The sequence below is a fragment of the Gopherus flavomarginatus genome, chromosome 12 (assembly GCF_025201925.1).
Source record: "Gopherus flavomarginatus isolate rGopFla2 chromosome 12, rGopFla2.mat.asm, whole genome shotgun sequence".
Taxonomy (NCBI): Eukaryota; Metazoa; Chordata; order Testudines; family Testudinidae; genus Gopherus; species Gopherus flavomarginatus.
The window spans coordinates 7,877,488-7,896,245 of NC_066628.1; the positions used below are offsets into that span (position 1 = coordinate 7,877,488).

Genomic DNA, 18,758 nt, shown 5'->3' on the forward strand with positions numbered 1-18,758 from the left:
TTTGTTCTTGTTTTATTTTAATTTACATTTTTATTCTTCCTTCTTTTAATTCCCTCTGGTTAAACCTGCCCTGTGCCTGCCTCTCCCAGTGCTCCCAACCACAAGAGTTTACAAAAAAAAAATCATGAGACTGATACAATGATGATTTTATTAAGGTTATATAACATTTTTTTGGTCAATCTGCACCCATCTCCCCCTCTTCCCCATGTGTGACAATTACAGGGTTACCAGCTGTCCTGCAGTTACAGGGGAAGGTGACCTGGGCCCCGTGGCAGGAAACCCCAGTGAAATTTAATCCCACAGATCTGTACAAACCGCTCCCTGCTGCTGCTTCTCCCCAACCCCCCAAACCCTGATTGATTCACACTGTGACCCTGTCCCCCCCACATGCACCTGTCCCAGCCTGGCTGTTAGTTCTGCCCCCTGCCCAGCCCCCACATCAGCCCTTCAGGGCCCCTCTGCAGCCCCAGGGGTTCTTCCCCCTCCCATCTTTGAGACTGCAAGAAAGGGGAGGGGCTTCCACAGGTCATAGAGATGAGGAGCCAGGAGCTGGGTAACAGGAATCCTCCAAGGTCATAGAGCCTGGGTTGTGTGAGGTTAGAAAGGCTGCTGTCTGGTTCCCCAATGAGATATTCTTCCCCATCCCGGCTCAGGGACACAGTCTGAGCTGGATCCTAGCCACACCCAGAGCCTGGGCGGATTCTCTCCCCAGGGACGGAGCCCAGCAGGAAAGTGAAGATCGGGGCCTCGTCACCAGCATTGATAAATGTCACCTGCCCCCGGTCACAGTCCAGACAAACCTGGATCCTGCTGGGGACCTGGCTCAGGGGTAGGGGGGTCACAGGGGAGGTGAGAGCCGGGAGCTGACCCTCCCATTGCTCCACAGCCCAGATCCCCACCTCAGGGCTATGGTTGATCCGACTCTTCCTCCCCACAGACTCTCTGGCCACCCCCACCACCCAGCCTCCTCCATCCCTCACCTCACCTCCCAGCAATGTCTACCCGAGGTGAATCCCTCACAGCCCAGCACACAGGCCCAACAGTCAAATCTCTCAGGGGTGTTGGGTAGATTCTGCTGTGTGTCTCTCCGTATCACACTTTTCCGATCCTCAGACAGGACAAGTTGGGGATGAGCCGTATCTGGATCCAGAGTCACATGGCTGGGGAGAGAGAATCAGAGCGTTAGGAGCAGAGCTCGGTCCTGGGGAAGGCTGGGACCATTTCCCACACTCCCCAGCAGCCAGGGCCGGTGCAACCATTTAGGCAGACTAGGCAGTTGCCTAGGGCGCCGAGATTTGAGGGTGCTAAAAAAGCGCCCTCAAATTTTTTTTAAATGGTTGAGCAGCCGCTGCTGCTGGGACAGAGAGGGAGTCTGAGCTGCCGCAGTCGTGCCTGCGGACGGTGGGCTGCTCGCGCGGCTCCGGTGGACCGCCCGCAGGCACCACTTATCACTGTTTGGAATGTTCAGGGTCCCCCTTAGAAATGCTAACAAGCTTATTCAGCGAAGTTTTGATGTACTTGATGCCCCATGCTATTAGATCGTCAATTAGGCATCAACGAGATAATTTAAGAGTAAATGTCTTTTTGTTTGAAAGTACCACTGAACACTAATCTGTCCGTTGCCCCCTCCCTCCTGTGTTACTGCTTGAAGCAGAATCCTGGGTAACAGTAATGGGGATGCTGATAAAAGCTTTTAAAATATTTCCCCTTTATAATGCCACATTTTAATACAATTTTAAAATTAGATCCCATAATTTCAAGGCATCGATTCCCCGTTTGGACAATTAAATTGCAATTGTCGGCATGAACATCATTTTACAGCTGAGTTTTGAAAATCTAATTTAACTTCAAAAATTAATGACCAAAAGATGGGCACGTGAAGTAAGGTAAAAGTAATTAACCGAGGGTCTAGCATTCACTCCCAACACCGCAAGAGAGCTGAGGGATTTCCAAAGAATTCCGACACCATTAGAGTGTATCATTCAAACGTGAGAACATAGTTACTATAGATAATAAATAATAAGTTACCTGGTTGGAAACAGATCTTTGTGGAAGGAAAGCAGGAAACTTGTCTTTTTGATTACAGAATAGTTGCTTCTGGATCCATTAAAATCATAACCGATTTTTTTGGGGGAGGGGATGTGGGGAAGAAAACTCTTTTCTATACTAGGTTAGTTTATAGGCAGCTGAAAAGAAAAGTTAACCGGCTTTGCACAGAACATGAAACCTAAAGGTCTGTCCTCCCTCCTTCTCTATTCTGACCCCCTACTGGGCTATTCCAAGTATATTGTCATCTAATTGCCAGCAAAGAAAGAGATAGTTGGCAGCAATTAGGCATAGCACCCACCAGTTCAGCCAGGAGTCATTAACACAGTACAAAGATTATGCTGCATGCTTTACAGGCCACCCAGGCCTAATGAGGGACTGGGGGCAAGAGGAGCAGGGCTGAGCCCATAGGGAGTGGGCGGCAGAGAGCCAGTGCCAGGAGGCTGAGAGGCAATGGGCTGCAGGGGCGTCCCCACTGCTATTTAAAATGCAGATCCCGCAGTGGTTCCTCTCCATGGGACAGAGCCGGTCCTCACAGAAGCTTCTGTCCAACAGCTCTTCCTTCGCAGCTGCTCTGTGCTCCAGCTCCATCCATGGCAGCTGAACCCCCTGTCCTGACTGCAGCCAACCCTCATCCCCTGCCCTGCCTCCAGTCAGCCCCACACCCCTTCCCCTGCCTCCAGCCAGCCCATCACCCCCTGCCCTACCCGCAGCCACCCCTGCTGCACCCCTGCCCTGCCCACAGCCAGCCTCACACCCCCTGCCCTGTCTCTAGCCAGCCCTACACCCCTGTATCCAGCCAGCCCCTCACCCCCTGCCCAAAGCCAGCCCCGCACCCCCTTCTCTGCCTCAACCAGCCCCGCACCCACTGCCTTGCCCACAGCCAGCCCCTGCTGCACCCCCTGCCCTGCCTACAGCCAGCCCCACACCTCCTGCCCTGCCCACAGCCAGCCCCACACCTCCTGTCTCCAGCCACCCCACACCCTCTGCCCTGCCCACAGCCAGCCCCTCACTCCCTGCCCTGCATGCAGCCAGCCCCTGCTGCACTCCTTACCCTGTCCATAGCCAGCCCCACACCACCTGTCTCCATCCAGCCCCTACTGCAGCCCCTGCCCTGCCTGCAGCCAGTCCCGCACCCCCTGTCTCCAGCCAACCCCACACCCCATCTCCAACCAGCTTTGTATCCCCTGCCCTGCCCAGAGCCAGCCAACCCCACAGCCTGTCAGGTTATTCAATTATTTTCATTAAATATGTAGGCTAAATAATGACAATTAATAAATTTCATGCCAATATATATTAATTCTAATGAACAATGCCACATTATGCAGTATTCATTTTTGAAAGTTTATAACAAGCGATGCCTCTGAGGGGAGGGGTGGGGGCAGAGGGTGCAAGGTGGAATTTTCGCCTAGGGCACAAAAATCCTTGCACCGGCCCTAGCCAGAGCAGCCCAGTTCTGGCTGGGACAGGCCTGGATCCCAGGAAGCTGCCTCTTCCTGGACACCTGAGACTGAGCAGTGATGTCACTGCAGTTCTTCAGTCGGTGTAATGGGACCCACTTCATTCATTTTTAATTTGCTTGCTGAAGCTTCAGCTCCCTGCTCCCTATCCTGGAGCTGCTCCATTCACAGCACCAGAGACACAGCCAGGAAGGTTTTAGTGAGGAGGGAGCAGAGGAGGCAGGTACCAGCTTTGAACTCCAGAGGGAAGCTCCCTCCCCTAAATGCAGCCTCCACTCCCCAGCCAGAGTAGGAAGAGCCAGTTAAGAAAAGAAAGAAGGAAATGCCTTTCGGTGGGTAGCCCCATCCCCGACATAGAGAGAAGGTAGGAGCTGACAGCCTCACAGGGAGAGCATCTCTCCACTCCAGGAAGCAGTGAGCAGCTCCAATGGGGGAGCCCAACCCTGCCCAGAGGAAAGGCAGGATGTTGGAGAAGAGTGATGGGGAGATCCCCTGCACCGGGGTAAATCACAGGGATGTGTCAGCCCTCCAGGCAGAGAGCTCTGTTCACAGGCTGCTCAGGGAGAGTGTTTCTGTTCACCAGCGTGGGCATGAACTCAGCACTAAGGTTGGTGTAGGGAGTGTTTGTGTGACTTCAGCGTGGGAGCTCCTCACTATTCAGTGTGTTGTTTTTAGGGCTCTGTGTGTGATGCTTGATATCGGTTTGGTTGGTAACTTTAGCTACAATCTCATGAAGACGTTTTCTGATCATTTAAAGACAATCTCCAGCTGCAGTCTCACCTTGTCTGAATGTTCCTAGGGATTCTCCTCTTTTTGTCTCTAGTGCAGATGGCAGAGTGTCTGGAGGGGGGAAGGAGAAAGGAGACGAGAGTTCAGGCTTTCATATTCATAACAGCATCCCCACTCTCAACTCCTACAACTGTGTTTATTATAACTATGACAGGAAACATACTGAGCAGCACTCAGATATTTAATATAAAAAGGTCTGAAACCTATTTCTCCTCTCAAGTCAGGCATTTCCCAGCAATGGAGCAGCATTTCTTGCAGCTGGACCCAGGACAGACGCTCTGTAGGGAGAGATTCAGGCTATGTCTAGACTACCGCCGTACGGCGGGGTAAAATCGATTGCTCGGGGATCAATATATCGGTCTCATTAGGCGGCGATATATCGATCCCCGAGCAAGCTTTATCGATTCGGAACTTCCACCAACCCCAACGGAGTTGCGGAATCGACAGGGGGACCCGCAGAGGGCCGTCCTTAGGCATAGGCAGAATAGGCAGCCGCGTAGGGCCTCACCCTGCCTGGGGGCACCACTCTGCAGGCAGCCCAGACAGTGTAGAAGCAGGGCTGCTGGGTCCTAGAGAGAGACCGAAGCAGCATAGTCTGAGGAAGGGATTGGCTGCTGGGGTCTCTGGGGTCTTTTTCTTATATAGGCTCCTCTTTATGCCCCCCCCCCATCCCTGTCCTGATTTTTCACACTTTCTGTCTGGTCACTCTAGGTGGGGGTAATTGGTGCCTATATAAGACAAAGCCCCAAATATCAGGATGGCCCTATAAAATCAGGGACATCGGATCTGGCCACCTAGCTGGGGAGCGCCTCTCCCCCGGGCTGGCAGTGCCAGCGATCCATCTCATCCGGGGGGAGCTGCACAGGGCAGGACGAGCTGCTGTGGCTCCATGGGTGCCCCGTCCCTGAGATCAGATGCTGTGCTAACTTCACCATGGTCTGTTGGGCTGGCGGCGGTGCCCATTGGCGTGTGATTGGACCTGAGGGTTTGCTGCTGCTGTTGCCACTCTGCACCCCAAGAGGTGGATTTTGGGGTGAGTTTCTCAGTTGACCTACCTATCTCCTCCTCTATTGCAGCTGTTGGACCAGCAGGCTGGGGGGTGAGCCAATCATGAAAGCAGTACTGTGTTGCCATTTAGATTGTCATTTAATAACTTTGTTTGCCAAAAATTCTTGCTAACAATCCTGAATCCAATTTCAATATTTTTTTAAATCAATATCTTAGCCATAAACAGAAAATTAAGTGTTGACAATTATTAGTGACAGGTTGGTTTGAGGCAGGGAGTGGGTCAGTTTTCATCAGAGAAAAAAAAAATGTTGACTGACTTTCCTATAGCCTGTTACTCCTGATAGAGCCCTCCAACAACTGTAATATGCTCATCTCCTTACTAGTGTATAAAGCAGGGTTGGCAACCTACGGCACACACGTGTCAAAGGTGGCAGGGAGAGCTGATTTTGATGGTATGCAAGCAGCAGGCTGAACGGGGCTCAGCCCATCACTGCTCTGGGGTTCTGGCTGCTGCCCTATTGCCAGCTGGGAATACCAGCCATCGGCCCCACTCAGCACCTGCTGCTGGCCTGGGGACCCCCAAGGAACCCCAGTCTGGCAGTGGGCTGAGCAGGCCAGTTGAACCACTCAACTGCTGTCAGCTGGGGTTCCATTCACTCAGCCGACAGCGGGCCTGAGTGGGCTGGTGGCGGGCTGAGCAGGGCCGGTGGGGGTTGAGTGGCTCAGTCTGCTGCCAGTCTCGGGGTGCCAGCAGCACTCAGACTACTGCTACTCCGGGGTTCCAGCTGCCGGCCCCTTGCCAGTCAGGAGCTCAGCCGCCATCCCCACTCTTCCTCCTGCCAGCCTGGGTGAGCAGAATCCCAGGCTGGTAGCGGGCTGAGGGGGGGGTTGGCGGCCGGGATCCTAGCTGGCAGGAGTTGGTGGTCAGAACCCCAGACCAGCAGCGGGCTGAGCAGGGCCTGGGATCCTTGTCTAGGGTTCCAGCCACCAGCCCGCTGCCGGTTGGGGTTTCATTTACTCAGCTGGCAGTGGCCTGAGCAGGACCGGTGGCCAAGACCTCAGATAATAACAATAGTTATTTATATAATATAGACATAGAGAGAAACTTTCTACAAACATTAAAATGTATTACTGGCACGAGAAACCTTAAAATTACAGTGAACTTGGCACACCACTTCTGAAAGGTTGCCGACTCGACCCCTGGTATAGAGTGACCATATGTTTTACTAAGATTCTCCTGCTTTTTTTTTCCCTGTGAGTCAGTATAACTTTTGCCAACCTAGAAGTTGGGCAGCCAATGTTTTACGTTTTCACAATGTTTTCTCCAACTTTCATAAAGTAAATACATAGTTAATATGAGTTAAAAAGGCCAGGAAGACTTCTTTATGAAGAATCTATACAGCAGATCATGCCCATAGATGATCCAGAAAAGAAATTTGAGGTTGAATTTTTTAATATTGTGATGGATAAAGCAGTATCTGCTGTTGATGAAAGGTTTAATACCTTGCAAGTACACCATGAACAGTTTGGATTTTTGTATGACATAACTAAATTCAACGAAATAGGAAAACAAGAGCAACTAATGACAAAGTGCAAGAATCTAGAGAGCCTCCTGAAGCACGGTGATAGTTTTGATTAAATGGACTTGAACTGTACAAAGAATTGAGTACACTGTCATCAATTTTGCCACATGCAAAATCGGTGATGGACATTGTACAGTTTATTCATACCTGCAAACTTGTTGACATATAATCCTAATGTGTTACATTGCCACTCGTATTCTACTGACAATTCCTGTAAGAGTAGCATCAGGAGAACGGAGTTTCTCAAAACTAAAGCTCATTAAAAACTATCTCCGCTCTACAATGAGTCAGGAACACTTGACTGGTCTTGCTATTCTTGCGATTGAACAAGACACGACTTGTCTTTGTCATACGATGACATTATTACTGATTTTGCAGCCAAAAAAGCCAGAAAGATTGCTTTTAATTAAAAACAAATTATTGTTTCAATACCTCCTCTTATAGATTTCCAATAAAATTTTGATAAATTAAAAAAAATATATTATTTGCATCATTCTGTCATATCAGAATTTTTTTCTATAGTGCTGCTTCTTTAGTGCTAGTCCATCAGCATTACAGTGTGCTTAATTAAGTTAAACTGGTTTTAATAATGTGAATGTGGCAAGTTTTCCAATACTATAAGCTTATGTTTGTGTTGCTAAGAGCAGATCAGGCACAGGGGCACCAGTTTAATAATCTCGCCTAGGGCACCATAAATCCTAAAGCCGGCCCTGGAGCCGCGGACATCGATCCCGCGCGGTGAGGACGGGTGAGTAATCCGATCTTAGATATTCGACTTCAGCTACGTTATTCATGTAGCTGAAGTTGCGTATCTAAGATCGATTTCCCCCCGTAGTGTAGACCAGCCCCTTACTTTTCCCCTCCTCATCCCCTCTCTCCCTCCCTTCAGACTCCAATTGGTTTCTCTCATTCACTTTCTGCCCCTTGCCATAATCTAGACCCAGAGCCTGCAAAGACTTGGGAATAACACGGCTACCCCTCTGAAACATTAAAGACATCAGACACCCAAAATGTACAGCCCAGGAGCAGTTAGCAAAGTCCAAAACCCCTATGCAGAGAACAGGGTCAAAGTGACCTATACGTAATCTATAGCAATAAACCAATCAGAAAAGAGACCAATAACGTGAAAATAGCTTGTATAGCAAAAGCCCTGTCAATTAAAAAGTTCATGAATGTTTATTGTACGAGTTATGTAAGATACTTAATATTTGTGACAGTCAAAGATGATTGAAAAATCTAATAAATATATAATTTGGATCTGTAAAGAGGAATCTGAACTTCACAGGAAATTCCCTGTGCTGCAGCTATGCCCCAGAAGAAGGTAACTGGCCAGTACATCTATAAGGTATGTCTGTAATTTCTTACTTGAACAGTAATTGCAATGGCAAGGCATGCTTGTGGGACAAATAAAGGTTTGATTCAATCAACTGGAGTTTCTTGGACCCCAAGTATGTGGCATTTTCACCCAACAATTACATAGATCCATCATCTAATTATCAACCAATTGGCCAGACCCATTCTATTCCCACAGTCTCAGCGGCTCATCCCAATTTCCTCTCCTAGGTCCCTTCTCAGTACCTTTGAACTTCCTGAGAGTCTCCACTAGAGCAACAGTTTTCTGGGAGAAATCGTTGAATCTTAATTCTAACTTAGGAGAAATCTCCTCTGGCTGCTGGAACTTCCCGTTCCCAGACCTAGAGAGAAACAATTTGACATGGTTATATTTCATTTATTGACTCATAAATTCTTGCTAGTGAATCACTGTTCTAATGGGTCTAGAATTAGAATTCCTCTACTTCTCCCAGCTTCAGAGCAAGGCCGTGGCAGTGAACCCTTCCTGCCCCACACGAAGGTCCCATTATTATTCTTCAGCTCTGGCCTGGAGAAACCAGCTCTGGTGACAAAAGGGGAATTGAGTCTCCATGGCCAATTCAGTCCTTGGCCTTCATACTCTGAGGGACAGGAGGTTCCCAGGGTAAGTGTAGAAATATGTCCATTAGGAACTAGACTGAGACACCAACTCCCCCCTCCCCACCTCATTCCACACAGGTCTCCAAACAGCCTTCAGGTGGGAAAGAGTCTTGACCAGTGCTGCCCTGGGCTGAATAGTGATCAGGGCCCCAGCAGTGACAGGCCCATATTCCATCTCCACTGTCCTGAGGAGGCCAGTCCCTTGGGGAGGTGACATCTCTGGGAAATACTTGAGGTCAGTCCTTCCCACTGAATGGAGAATTCCAGAGTCTTCTATAAAAGGGTGAGAACCACTGGATGAAGTTGATCAGAAAGATTTGTATCCAAAAATATGACCTTCCCCACACATTTTGCTGTAGAGCCCTGGGGAGAAGTGGTGGTAACATCATCTCCAAGCTCTTTCCCAGCGTTGTGAGGTGTGGGGGGAGTGAGAGAGAGACACGTACCTGCTCAAGGTGCTTCTGACATCCTAGAGAGAAATAGAGAGAGGAAATGTGTGTCCCACTTGACACACTTAGAATTCCAGATGAAGGGATTTAGCAAGTATGGGGAAAAGAGGCTATGTTCTGGCCCCAGGACCATGTGTTTGCTGAGCTAATGAGGCTTTTCCATCTCTCACATCACAATGTCTGTAACTTTTCAAAAATAGCAGTCATTCACATCTCGGCTATACACATTGAGTTACACGGTGATCTCTGACTGCTGGACTCCCGTGCCCATGTTTTAGGAGCAGTCTTGTCCCTGTGTTGGGATCTGGAGTATTTCTAACTCAGTCTTACCTGCAACAATTCAGTCACTGGCTTCTGACATTTCCCCTCCATCTCACTGATCAGGTTACCAAGACGGGAAATTTCCTCAGATAGTTTACTGACACTTTCATTCTGTATCTTCACAATCTCCTTGTCCAGCTTCTCCAGCTGGGACAGCAGGAGTCGCTCTTGTTCCTCCAGGAACTGCCACAGTTGCTGAAATTCAGACACAATCTTCTGCCTCTCGGTTTCTGTTTGTTTCTGTGAAGGAAAATAGGGAAAGGGCTGGTCAGGAACATGGGTGGAGCCTGGAGTATGTTGGAGTGTGTTGGAGGGAGAATTTTTTTCCAAGTTCTAAGTCATCTCACTCTGAACAATATCCTGTGGTTACTAGAGAGAGAATTATCTCACACCTTTCCATTTTGCCCCAGAATCTCATAAAGGGACGTTCCCATTCTGACATGGTCTGGATAGGTGTTATCAATGGCTTTGGAGTTGGAGATCCAAAGCAGTGGGAGGTGAAAATAAGAAAATACTAAGGACTGTAAAACAACACATCTGGACAACACTTTCAGATATAAAAGGTGAATGACAGGAATGGAGAGATTGTCAGAGCACAACGGGACTGCAAGCCAGAAATGAGCAGAGGGATAATTGTTCAGTCAAGAAACGAAGACTTCACAGCCAGAGACACATGACTCTATTTAAGCTGGAACTCAAAACAGTCAACAAAAATTGCACAAGAGGATTCCTCAAGATATAACTGAACAGCTCCCAAACTCTGAGCTAACAGACAATGAAAACTGTGAAACTGATGCCTGAATGTGTAACAGTGAGGGTTTGTTTTAGTGCACTGGATTTTCTAATTCAAAATTCTGTCATTTCATTAATGTAAATTGTTTCCTATGAAGACTGTGTAATTAAGTTAACAGTAGTCAATATACGATAGATAAGAATAATAGTTACAGTAGTTTATGGCAGTGGGTTTCAACCTGTGGTCCGTACAGACAATAGATTTCCAAAGTGGTCTCTGCACCCCCAGTTCAAAATTATCAAATGCAAAAAGGTTGAAACCCACTGGTTTATGGTATAGTCCTAAGTAGTAATTCCTGCCAAAACAACTAATTTTGATTTACTTGTGATTATTCCCCACTTAACAGCTTTCTGCTTTACCCCCAACTGATTGAAATAAAACGTGATTGGGCCTCTAGATTGCCCCTGCCTCTCATTATTGCTCTGATTCAGAACGCCCCTCCATCCTGCTCGTTACAAATGCAGATTAATAATGATGGGCCTCTACCAGATATTCCAGGCTTCTCTTCTCTTCTCTCACTTTAAATCCCAGGAGCTTTTCTCTCTCTTCCCTCAGCATCTTCAAATGAGCTTGAATCTTTTCCTGAAGAAACAGAAGTGGTGTTATCGTTAGATGTAAGATTGTGAGTGGGAGGGGAGCTTTTCCAACACAAACAAACACTCTACTGATGAGTGGAGAACCCAGTAACTCATATGATATCTATGATACCAAGGAATTGAAGTCATATTGATGGACACTGGGAGTGTTTCATTTTCAGACTCCTTGAAATTGTTTGACCTTTTCCCTCCATTGATTTATGCCAACATGGCACTGGCATCACATCCTTGGATTTTTCTTTCACTGTGAAATATTCTGTTTTTGAGGAAGCTTAACAAACAAAGTGATAGAAATCCTAGAAACCTCCAGGGCTTGAAATATGGACTGGGATTTTCAAAAGAGCCCAATTTCCACTGAATTTCAGCCCTGAACCCCTGGGGACTGGACTGGGTGGATAGAATTGGCTTGGGCATTTGGGCAAACCACATTCGATGTGTTCATTGTTGTCAAGAACAGTTGGGGTTTGCCCTGGTTCTGTCCCTGACCCTTACAGAGGCAGGGCTGCCTGGGTACCTGTTCCCCAGCTCAGTGCCCAGAAGCAGCGAGTTCTAGAGATTTCAGAATGCCGCATTGTGGAAGAGCGGTGTAAAGATTAATGGAACCAGTTCGGCTGGTTCTTCAGCTTGACACGGTCACCGCCGCCCAGGGGTTAGTTTAGCTACAACCCAGTCTAATCCCCATCATAAGTGCTGACTTCTAATGGTGCCAGTGGGTGCTTGACCCCCCTCTGCCTCCAGTCCAGCCCTGACTCCACCCCTGCCCTGCCCCTCCCAGAGCCATTCCAACCCCTTTCTCGAAGTCCCTGCCCTGACTCCCCCCCCCCACACCTATTCAACTCCTTCTCCAAATCCCCGCCTCCTCTCCTGAGTGCGCTACATTCCCACTTCTCCCCCACATCCCTCCTGGAGCTTGCTACTGCTGTTTGGTGGTGGCCAGGTGGGAGGTGGAGGAGCGGGGGCGCAGCATGCTCAGGGGAGGAGGAGGCAGCAGGGGGCGGGGAGCTTGTCTGCCAGTGGGTGCAGAGCACCCACTAATTTTTCCCCGTGGGTCCTCCAGCCTTGGAGCACTCATGGAGTCGGCACCTATGATCTCCATTGTATTTGGCATGGACCTGCGCTGTCTGGAGCCCTTTGTGTGAAGACTCAATGTGCTTGGAGTCCAAAATGGTGTTTAGGACACTGATCTCCTCTAGTGCAGGCCAGCAGCATCTGAGTTTAACCCCTCGTGGCGCAGCACAGGAGTTCAGAATCCCAGTGTGGGAAACATCATCTCCCTGCAGGGTCTGCCACCTTTATCAAGGCATCTTTCCCTCTAATGGCCTTTTTAATTATTGCTCAGTCAGGAGATGGCTGTATCTAATTACTCCCAGTTCTGGGGTGATGCAGGTTTGTCAGAAAATGTTCCCACTCTCCAGAGTGACAGGTTCTCTGAAATACTCCAGAGAGATGGGACAAGTAGGTTCATGCTGGAATTTTTCCACAGGCTCCCTTTGTGGAGAGCTGGACTCAGCCCTGCGGGACAGGAGCTGCCACTCCTGTCCCACAGGGCTGCCCTTCCACACCAAGCCCACAACCCAGCTACAACTTCCCACAACTCACTGGTGGGTCACAAGCCACCATTTAGGAAATAGCATCCAAGGGGGTCTCAACTCCCTAACCCTGATTCTGAAATTCCTGCCAAGCCCACAGGAGGGTGGGGAGACTGAGCCATGGACTCCCCCTCATGCCTGCTACCACTCCATCACCTAAAACATTCCTCATAGAAAAGTGCAGGCACCTAAGTTTGCACCATGGAAAATGGACAGCTTTGAAATATGGAATGGTGGCCACCCATAATGACCTATTGTGATTGCTAATGTATGCAAACACAACCCTCTTTACATGTCCCCCACTCCTAGCCCTGGTTCTTTCTTTATCCACCAGCTGCATATCATCTTCATTAGACTGTGGCTGTGGGCTCTTTGCCTGACTTGTCTGTACAGTGCCTGGCACAATGGGGCCCTGATCCCTCATTGGGGCCTGGAGATGCTACTGCAGTAGAAATCAGAACCTTCTTGGTTATGAATTTTTATTATTGCTATTGATGCCAACATGGAAAATTTTATGGGCACACAAGGTTCCCACACTGAAACCAAGGCCAAAATTTCCTAAGTGAAATCTGCAGGATGGGAACTGTCTCCATGTGTCCTCAGGAGATGTGGAAGAGGAACGATGTCGGTCACAGAGTGGCTGGCCCTATAAAGAGAGAGGGGTCTCAGCCCCACCTGTGATAAACCAGTTCTCCTCCCCAGGCAAGGACAACAAAGGAGTGGTGATCACGGCTGGGTTTGACATAGCCAGTTCTCCTCCCCAGGTGGGGAGAATGAATGAGCAGTGACCGGGAGGAGAAGGGGATGCCATGTCATCCAGCCAGGCCTGGGATAGGTAAAACAGAGGCCTATGGAGAGCCAAAGGGAGAAGACCCATGGAGAAGGCAAAGGAGGACTCGGGATCTTCTTCAGGGTGATAAGGCCAAACTCCAGACTAGAAGACCTGGGAGTCACTGCTCAGAGAGCATGGGTGTTACTGGCCACAGAAAAGCCCTTGTGGCTTATTTCTGGGAACTTCAGAGGGAAATTGAGGTAGGGCTACCCCAGGCCATGAGGGGACACTCTGGAAGCAATGACCCTGCTACTGTGCCCCATTGCTGTGCCGCCTGCTCCCACCCAGTCCCTGCTTCCTGCAATCCCATCTCTGATTATATCAGGCAGACTTGCTGGGGTTTGCAGGACTGGAGCTCCACTCCTGTGCTCCCCGCCACTCTCATGAGGGTGGGGCTCCCTTCCTGTTGTTATGAGGAGCTCTGCAGGAGAAGAGCAAAGGGGATGTGTGCCAAGCGGGCAGCTCCTCCTGCTCTCTCAGCCCCAGGGAGAGGAGCAGAAGCACGGACATGGTGTTTATAGCTTTGGGAAAGGGTGGAAGTGGGGAGGGGCAGAGAAAAGGGGTCATTCAGTGCCCAGGACTCTGTGTATGGGGAGCAGGAGGGGTAGGGTGCATCACTCCCTCTCACTCCAATGTGTCAGCCTTAGGATGTTTATGGAGGGCCACACCTCTCCACTTGCATCAGCCTTGGGAGGATTCCCAGTTGCTGGGAAACCTGCTTAGGCTTGAAACCCCTCGTTCCTCTCCAGTGGAGCTCACTGAGTAGCTGTCTGGGGCTAAAGGAAACGAATGCTCTGGAAATTCCCAAGGCTCTGGTTATCAAAACAAGAATAGGTTATTTTCCTACCTTGAATTCTTTGGCAGCTTCCTCTGCAGGAATGACAGTGTTATCTCTGTGCTGCTTGGATCTGTCACACACCAGGCTGATGGGGATTTCATCCTCTTTGCAGAACAGTTTTAGAGGCTCCTTGTGTTTCTCACACAGTCTCTCTGGTTCTGGTTCCCTCCCTGACGGCAACCTGAGTTCTCTGGCTGCTTCCACAATATTCCTGAGCTGCCTGTTCAGCCGGAGGTTTCTCTGGGGAAAAGTCACTCTGCACTGAGGGCAGGAGACGTTGGTAGCCAAACCCTCCCAGAACTGGGTGATGCAGGCTCGGCAGAAATTGTGATCACAGTCTAGAGACACCGGATCTTTAAAATACTCCAGACAGATGGAACAGGTCAGTTCATCCTGGAGTGTTTTTGCTGGATTCGCAGCAGCCATGGCCTCTAGTGGAGGAAAGAGTCAAGAGAGGAGTTTAGGTTCACTTCCTTCTCCTCAGAAATGGGCTGATTGAACTTTGTACCATTAGATGTTTCCTTTCTGGGTGTGGTCTCATGTAATTTCTGTTTTGTGGACTGTAAAGAGCCCTTGAATGAAGTGTGATGAGTCTATATTGTCACCAGCTCCTCCGAAATGTCTGCCAGGCCCCAAACTGTGGACCAGTCACTTGGGTCAAAAAGGGGTAACGAGCAACTGGGGGTTTCACTGCCTGACATGAGGATCTGATGGGGCAGCCTGGTAAGGAGGCTGAGACTCACAACTGCTGATTCCTACTGCCTGTTCCCTACCTGGCCTTCAGGCTCCTTAAGACCCATGTCTCTCTGGTGCTTGTGTAACCCACTGGGGTGTGTGTGGAGCTGGTACAGTTACAAAGGGTTGACTATTTAGCATAAGCTGGGGCAGCCTGTGCTTTTAGCTCTAGGGGTCCCTGGTTCAGTGCTGGGTGCGCTAGCCAAGAGAGCAGTCGTCACCCCTGTTCTTAGCCTGGTGGCTCCTGTTTCTGTTTCCCTGCACAGTCTCCCCAGCTCTCGGGGACTCCTGGCTGTCTGTACAGGGGATGGGCTAACCAGAGATCTCCTGTCTCCAAGGCTCTCAGGCCCCTTGTCCAGCCTGGCTGCAGGAGGATATCTGGGGACAGAGAGGGGGCCTGAGAGAGTGTGGGGGGGCAGCCACCTGGGAGCAGAATTGGAAATCCTGCGGTATTGAGAAGCGAGAGCTTCCAGGGATGTTGCTGCTTACAGGGGCTGCCCTACAGCTGGATACAACATTGCAGCTATTTAATGCAGTGCACTGGACAATTCATACATTCTTGCAGCTGGATGGTGTGAGATGAAATTATTTTCCTTAAGGGCAAGGCTGTCACTGCTCCTTGTTTTGCTGGAGAACGCATGGCTGGAGATCTATAGCCATCAGTCACACGCCTTCATTCTGCTGCTGTTTCTTGTGGCTGGGCACTGCAGCCAGGACTCTATTGTGCAGAGTGGATCTGAGATCAGAGAATCAATACGGAATCTGGGGAGTGGCCTTCTGGAACCAGAACAGGAGTGCAGCTGTGATGGGAAAGGTCTGCAAGGGCAGAGATGCTGCTGGGGAAGCGGCTGTTTAATCCATGAGCAACTGGATACAATATTGTTACAGATCCTGACTCCTATTGTGATGAGATACATTGTTACTCTTGTGTAAGGCAAACTCGTTACATGGTTGTAAACTTGCTTCTAACCAGCCTTGCAGTTTCATGGCCTCCAGATGCTGTCAGTTCTCGTGGATGGGCTCAGGTAGAGGATCTCACTGATGCTGAGGTTTGTACTGGTGAACGGATTGCCTGGGAATTGCAGGCATTAGTCAGACACAGGTGACATGCAGTTATTTTTGGCCAATAGAAGTGGTCTCCAGGAGCTGTGATGGGGAGGCTGGAGAGATGGATCCCTCTGCCCATGTCACTTGCAGCTGACTATGCCCATGAGAATCCCCAGACTCTTCTCCAGTAACAATGCCCAGAGGCGATGTCTTTCTAATTTCCCTGGGGGTGCTTGACCCCTGCTCTGCCCCCACTCCACCCCTTCCCCACCTCTTCCCGCCCCACTGAAATGCAGAAAACCTCTGCCTGGCAGCCCCTAACTCTGCAGACACCTGAACTTACTCAACACCAACATTTCTATGATAAAATTTCCCAGAGTTCCTAAATTTCTCTGTTCCTGAGTTTGAGTGCTGCTGCCTCACGCTAAGCGTCCACACACCTGCCTCATGTGTAAATCCCAGAAGGAGCCTCAAACCAGAAGGCAGACAGGGGAAAGCCTATCCTGTAGGAATGCGCTGAGCACCCCTTCTGGATGGAGTCCCTGACAATATCCGGGGTAGGTGCTGGGAGAGGCTCCTTTATGACTGTGAGCTCAGGAGTTAGGGCACTCACCTGGCACATGGGAGACTCAGATTCTGCTCCCTGCTCTGCCTGATGGGGAGGAAGGGTTTGAAGAGCGGTCTCCACTGCTCAGGTGACTGCCCTAACCGCAGGGGTCTGGGATATTCTGACGTGAGGATCCCGCAATCTCTTCTGATCACGCTGCTCCACTCTGGCTAAAGAATTAAACAGTCCCTGGGTCAGAGCGAGAGGGTGACAACCAGTGGTGAGCTGGAGCCAGTTCGCACCAGTTTCCAAGAATCGGTTGCTAAAATTAGATGCGGGTGGAGAACCGGCTGTTAAAGGGCCGGGTGGCTGGGCAAACTACTCTGGTCCATGGGCCACATCCAGCCCATGGGACCATCCTGTCCCCACCTGAGCTCCCAGCTGAGCGGGGACTTCCCTGGCCTTCCCCCCTCCTCCACCAGAGCTGCAGCGTGCAGAGCTGCCGGCAGCTCAGCTCCCCAGACTGCTGCTTTGAGCAGCTGCTTGCAAGGTAAGGGGGGGCTGCGAGCTCCAGGCCACCCCGAGGGGGCAAGTGGGGTAATTTGGCCCGGGCCCCACAGGGGCCCTCACGAGAATCTGAGACTCCCCTAGCACGCCTCTGCCTTTCCCCCCTAGCCAAACCCACCCGTTCCCCATCCCCTGACCACCCCCAGAATCTCTGCCCCCATCCAACACCCCCTCACTCCCAGTCTCCCGGGACTCCCTGCCCCTATCCAACCTCCCCCGGCCAGGATTCTTTACCATGCTGCTTACCCTGCTCAGAGCCGCGTGGTAAGACTGGGCAGGGCTGTGAGCTCCGGGCCAAGAGGCAGGAGCTCAGGCCTCACTGCAGCCAGCCAGGCTGCTGCAGCACTGCCAGGGTTGCTCCTGGACACGGCGCACTGAGCTCCGGGAGAGGGGAGAGGCAGGGGTAAGCGGTGTGGTAAGGGGCCAGGGCCAGTGAGGTTGGATAAGGGGCAGGGAGCCCTGGGCACAGGGGGGTTGGGGATGGAGCAGAGGTTCCGTGGGGACGGTCAGGGGATGGGGAAGGGGAGGTTGGGTACGGTGGGAGTTCCAGGGTCTTTCAGGGTGGTGGTAGATGGGGTCGGGGCACAGTCAAGGGACAGGGGAGCAGGGCGAGTTGGGTAGGGGCTGGAGTCCGGGGGAGCAGGGCGAGTTGGGTAGGGGCTGAGGTCCAGGGGGTCAGTAGGGTGAAGGGTCTTGGGAAGGAGCGATCAGGGGACAAGGGAGCAGGGGGGTTGATGGGTTGCGGGTTCTGAGGGGGGCAGTCGGGGGCAGGACATGGGTGGGGGTTGGATGCGGGGGGATAGGCTGTTTTGGGAGGAGGGTGGGGCTTGTACTCACCAGGTGGTTCCCTACCGAGTCTTCAGTGGCACTTCGGCGGCAGGTCCTTCATCACTCCAGCACTGAAGGAACTCACCGCCGCTGTGCCGCGAAGACCCCGTAGGGAACGGTTCCTAAGATTTTGCAGCTTATCATGTGACAATGACTCTGTAGCTGTGGGTCAGGGCACTGGGGGTAGAGAAGATGCGAGGAGCAGGGACCCTGCTCAATGACTATTTAATTATAGCCCCTTTCCTGTAACAGGGAGCATTCATTGCAAAACCAATGGTTTCAACCTTTGACCTTTCTTTGGGTTGTGACCTAGGCTAAGTCGAGAGATTATGTCCTGTAGATCAGAGAGTCTCAAATTTTGTACTGGTGACACCTTCACATATAGCAAGCCTCTCGTGTGCTCCACCCTCCAGATGTTTCCCTCTTTCTTGCTTCCCACCAGTGTCCCTTACCCATTTCTCTCTGCCTCCCCACCTCCTGGGGGCGCTACTAGTGCCCACTCCCACACACACTCTAAGCAGCAGAGGAGGTTCCCCTCGTCAGGTAGGGAAGGTGAACCAGTGGTTCAGACACAGGCCTGGGCTCAGGTGTGCTGAATTTGGTTCTCTGCTGCCACTGACTCCCTGCTTAGCCTTGGGAAAGTCACTTCACCTCTGTGTGCCCTAGACCCACCTGCCAAATGGGGCTAATACTGACCCTGCTCTGAGAGGCTGAATCCCTTCATGGCTGTGTGGGGATGGGGGAAAAGAAGATACAAAG

General features: G+C 50.7%; 1 protein-coding gene across 2 annotated transcripts; it reads right to left on the bottom strand.

The window, feature by feature from the left end:
• Positions 1–4,257: 4,257 nt before the first annotated feature.
• LOC127033344 (zinc finger protein RFP-like) lies at positions 4,258–15,692 on the bottom strand. Of its 2 annotated transcripts, XM_050921371.1 has the most exons (6): positions 14,285–15,692; positions 10,907–11,002; positions 9,637–9,867; positions 9,304–9,326; positions 8,465–8,580; positions 4,258–4,346 (listed from the first exon to the last, which is right to left on the bottom strand). In XM_050921371.1, exons 1-6 carry the CDS (start codon positions 14,699–14,701, stop codon positions 4,258–4,260), a joined length of 972 nt encoding a protein of 323 aa, XP_050777328.1. In that variant the 5' UTR covers positions 14,702–15,692. The 2 variants fall into 2 exon arrangements, with proteins under 2 accessions (XP_050777328.1, XP_050777327.1); XM_050921370.1 differs by lacking the exons at positions 4,258–4,346; positions 9,304–9,326 and having other exon boundaries at positions 8,471–8,580; positions 14,285–15,687.
• Positions 15,693–18,758: the final 3,066 nt, after the last annotated feature.

Bases quoted from the DNA above. Each gene is read 5' to 3' on its own strand.
- LOC127033344 (XM_050921371.1), bottom strand. From the start codon at position 14,701: ATGGCTGCTGCGAATCCAGCAAAAACACTCCAGGATGAACTGACCTGT. The intron at 9,327-9,636 runs GTAAGACTGAGT...ATTTCTCTCTAG, and splicing joins CAGTGACTGAATTGTTGCAG to GATGTCAGAAGCACCTTGAG. The intron at 4,347-8,464 runs GTACTGAGAAGG...TCCCCCCTCCAG, and splicing joins GACTCTCAGGAAGTTCAAAG to ACACTCTGCCATCTGCACTA.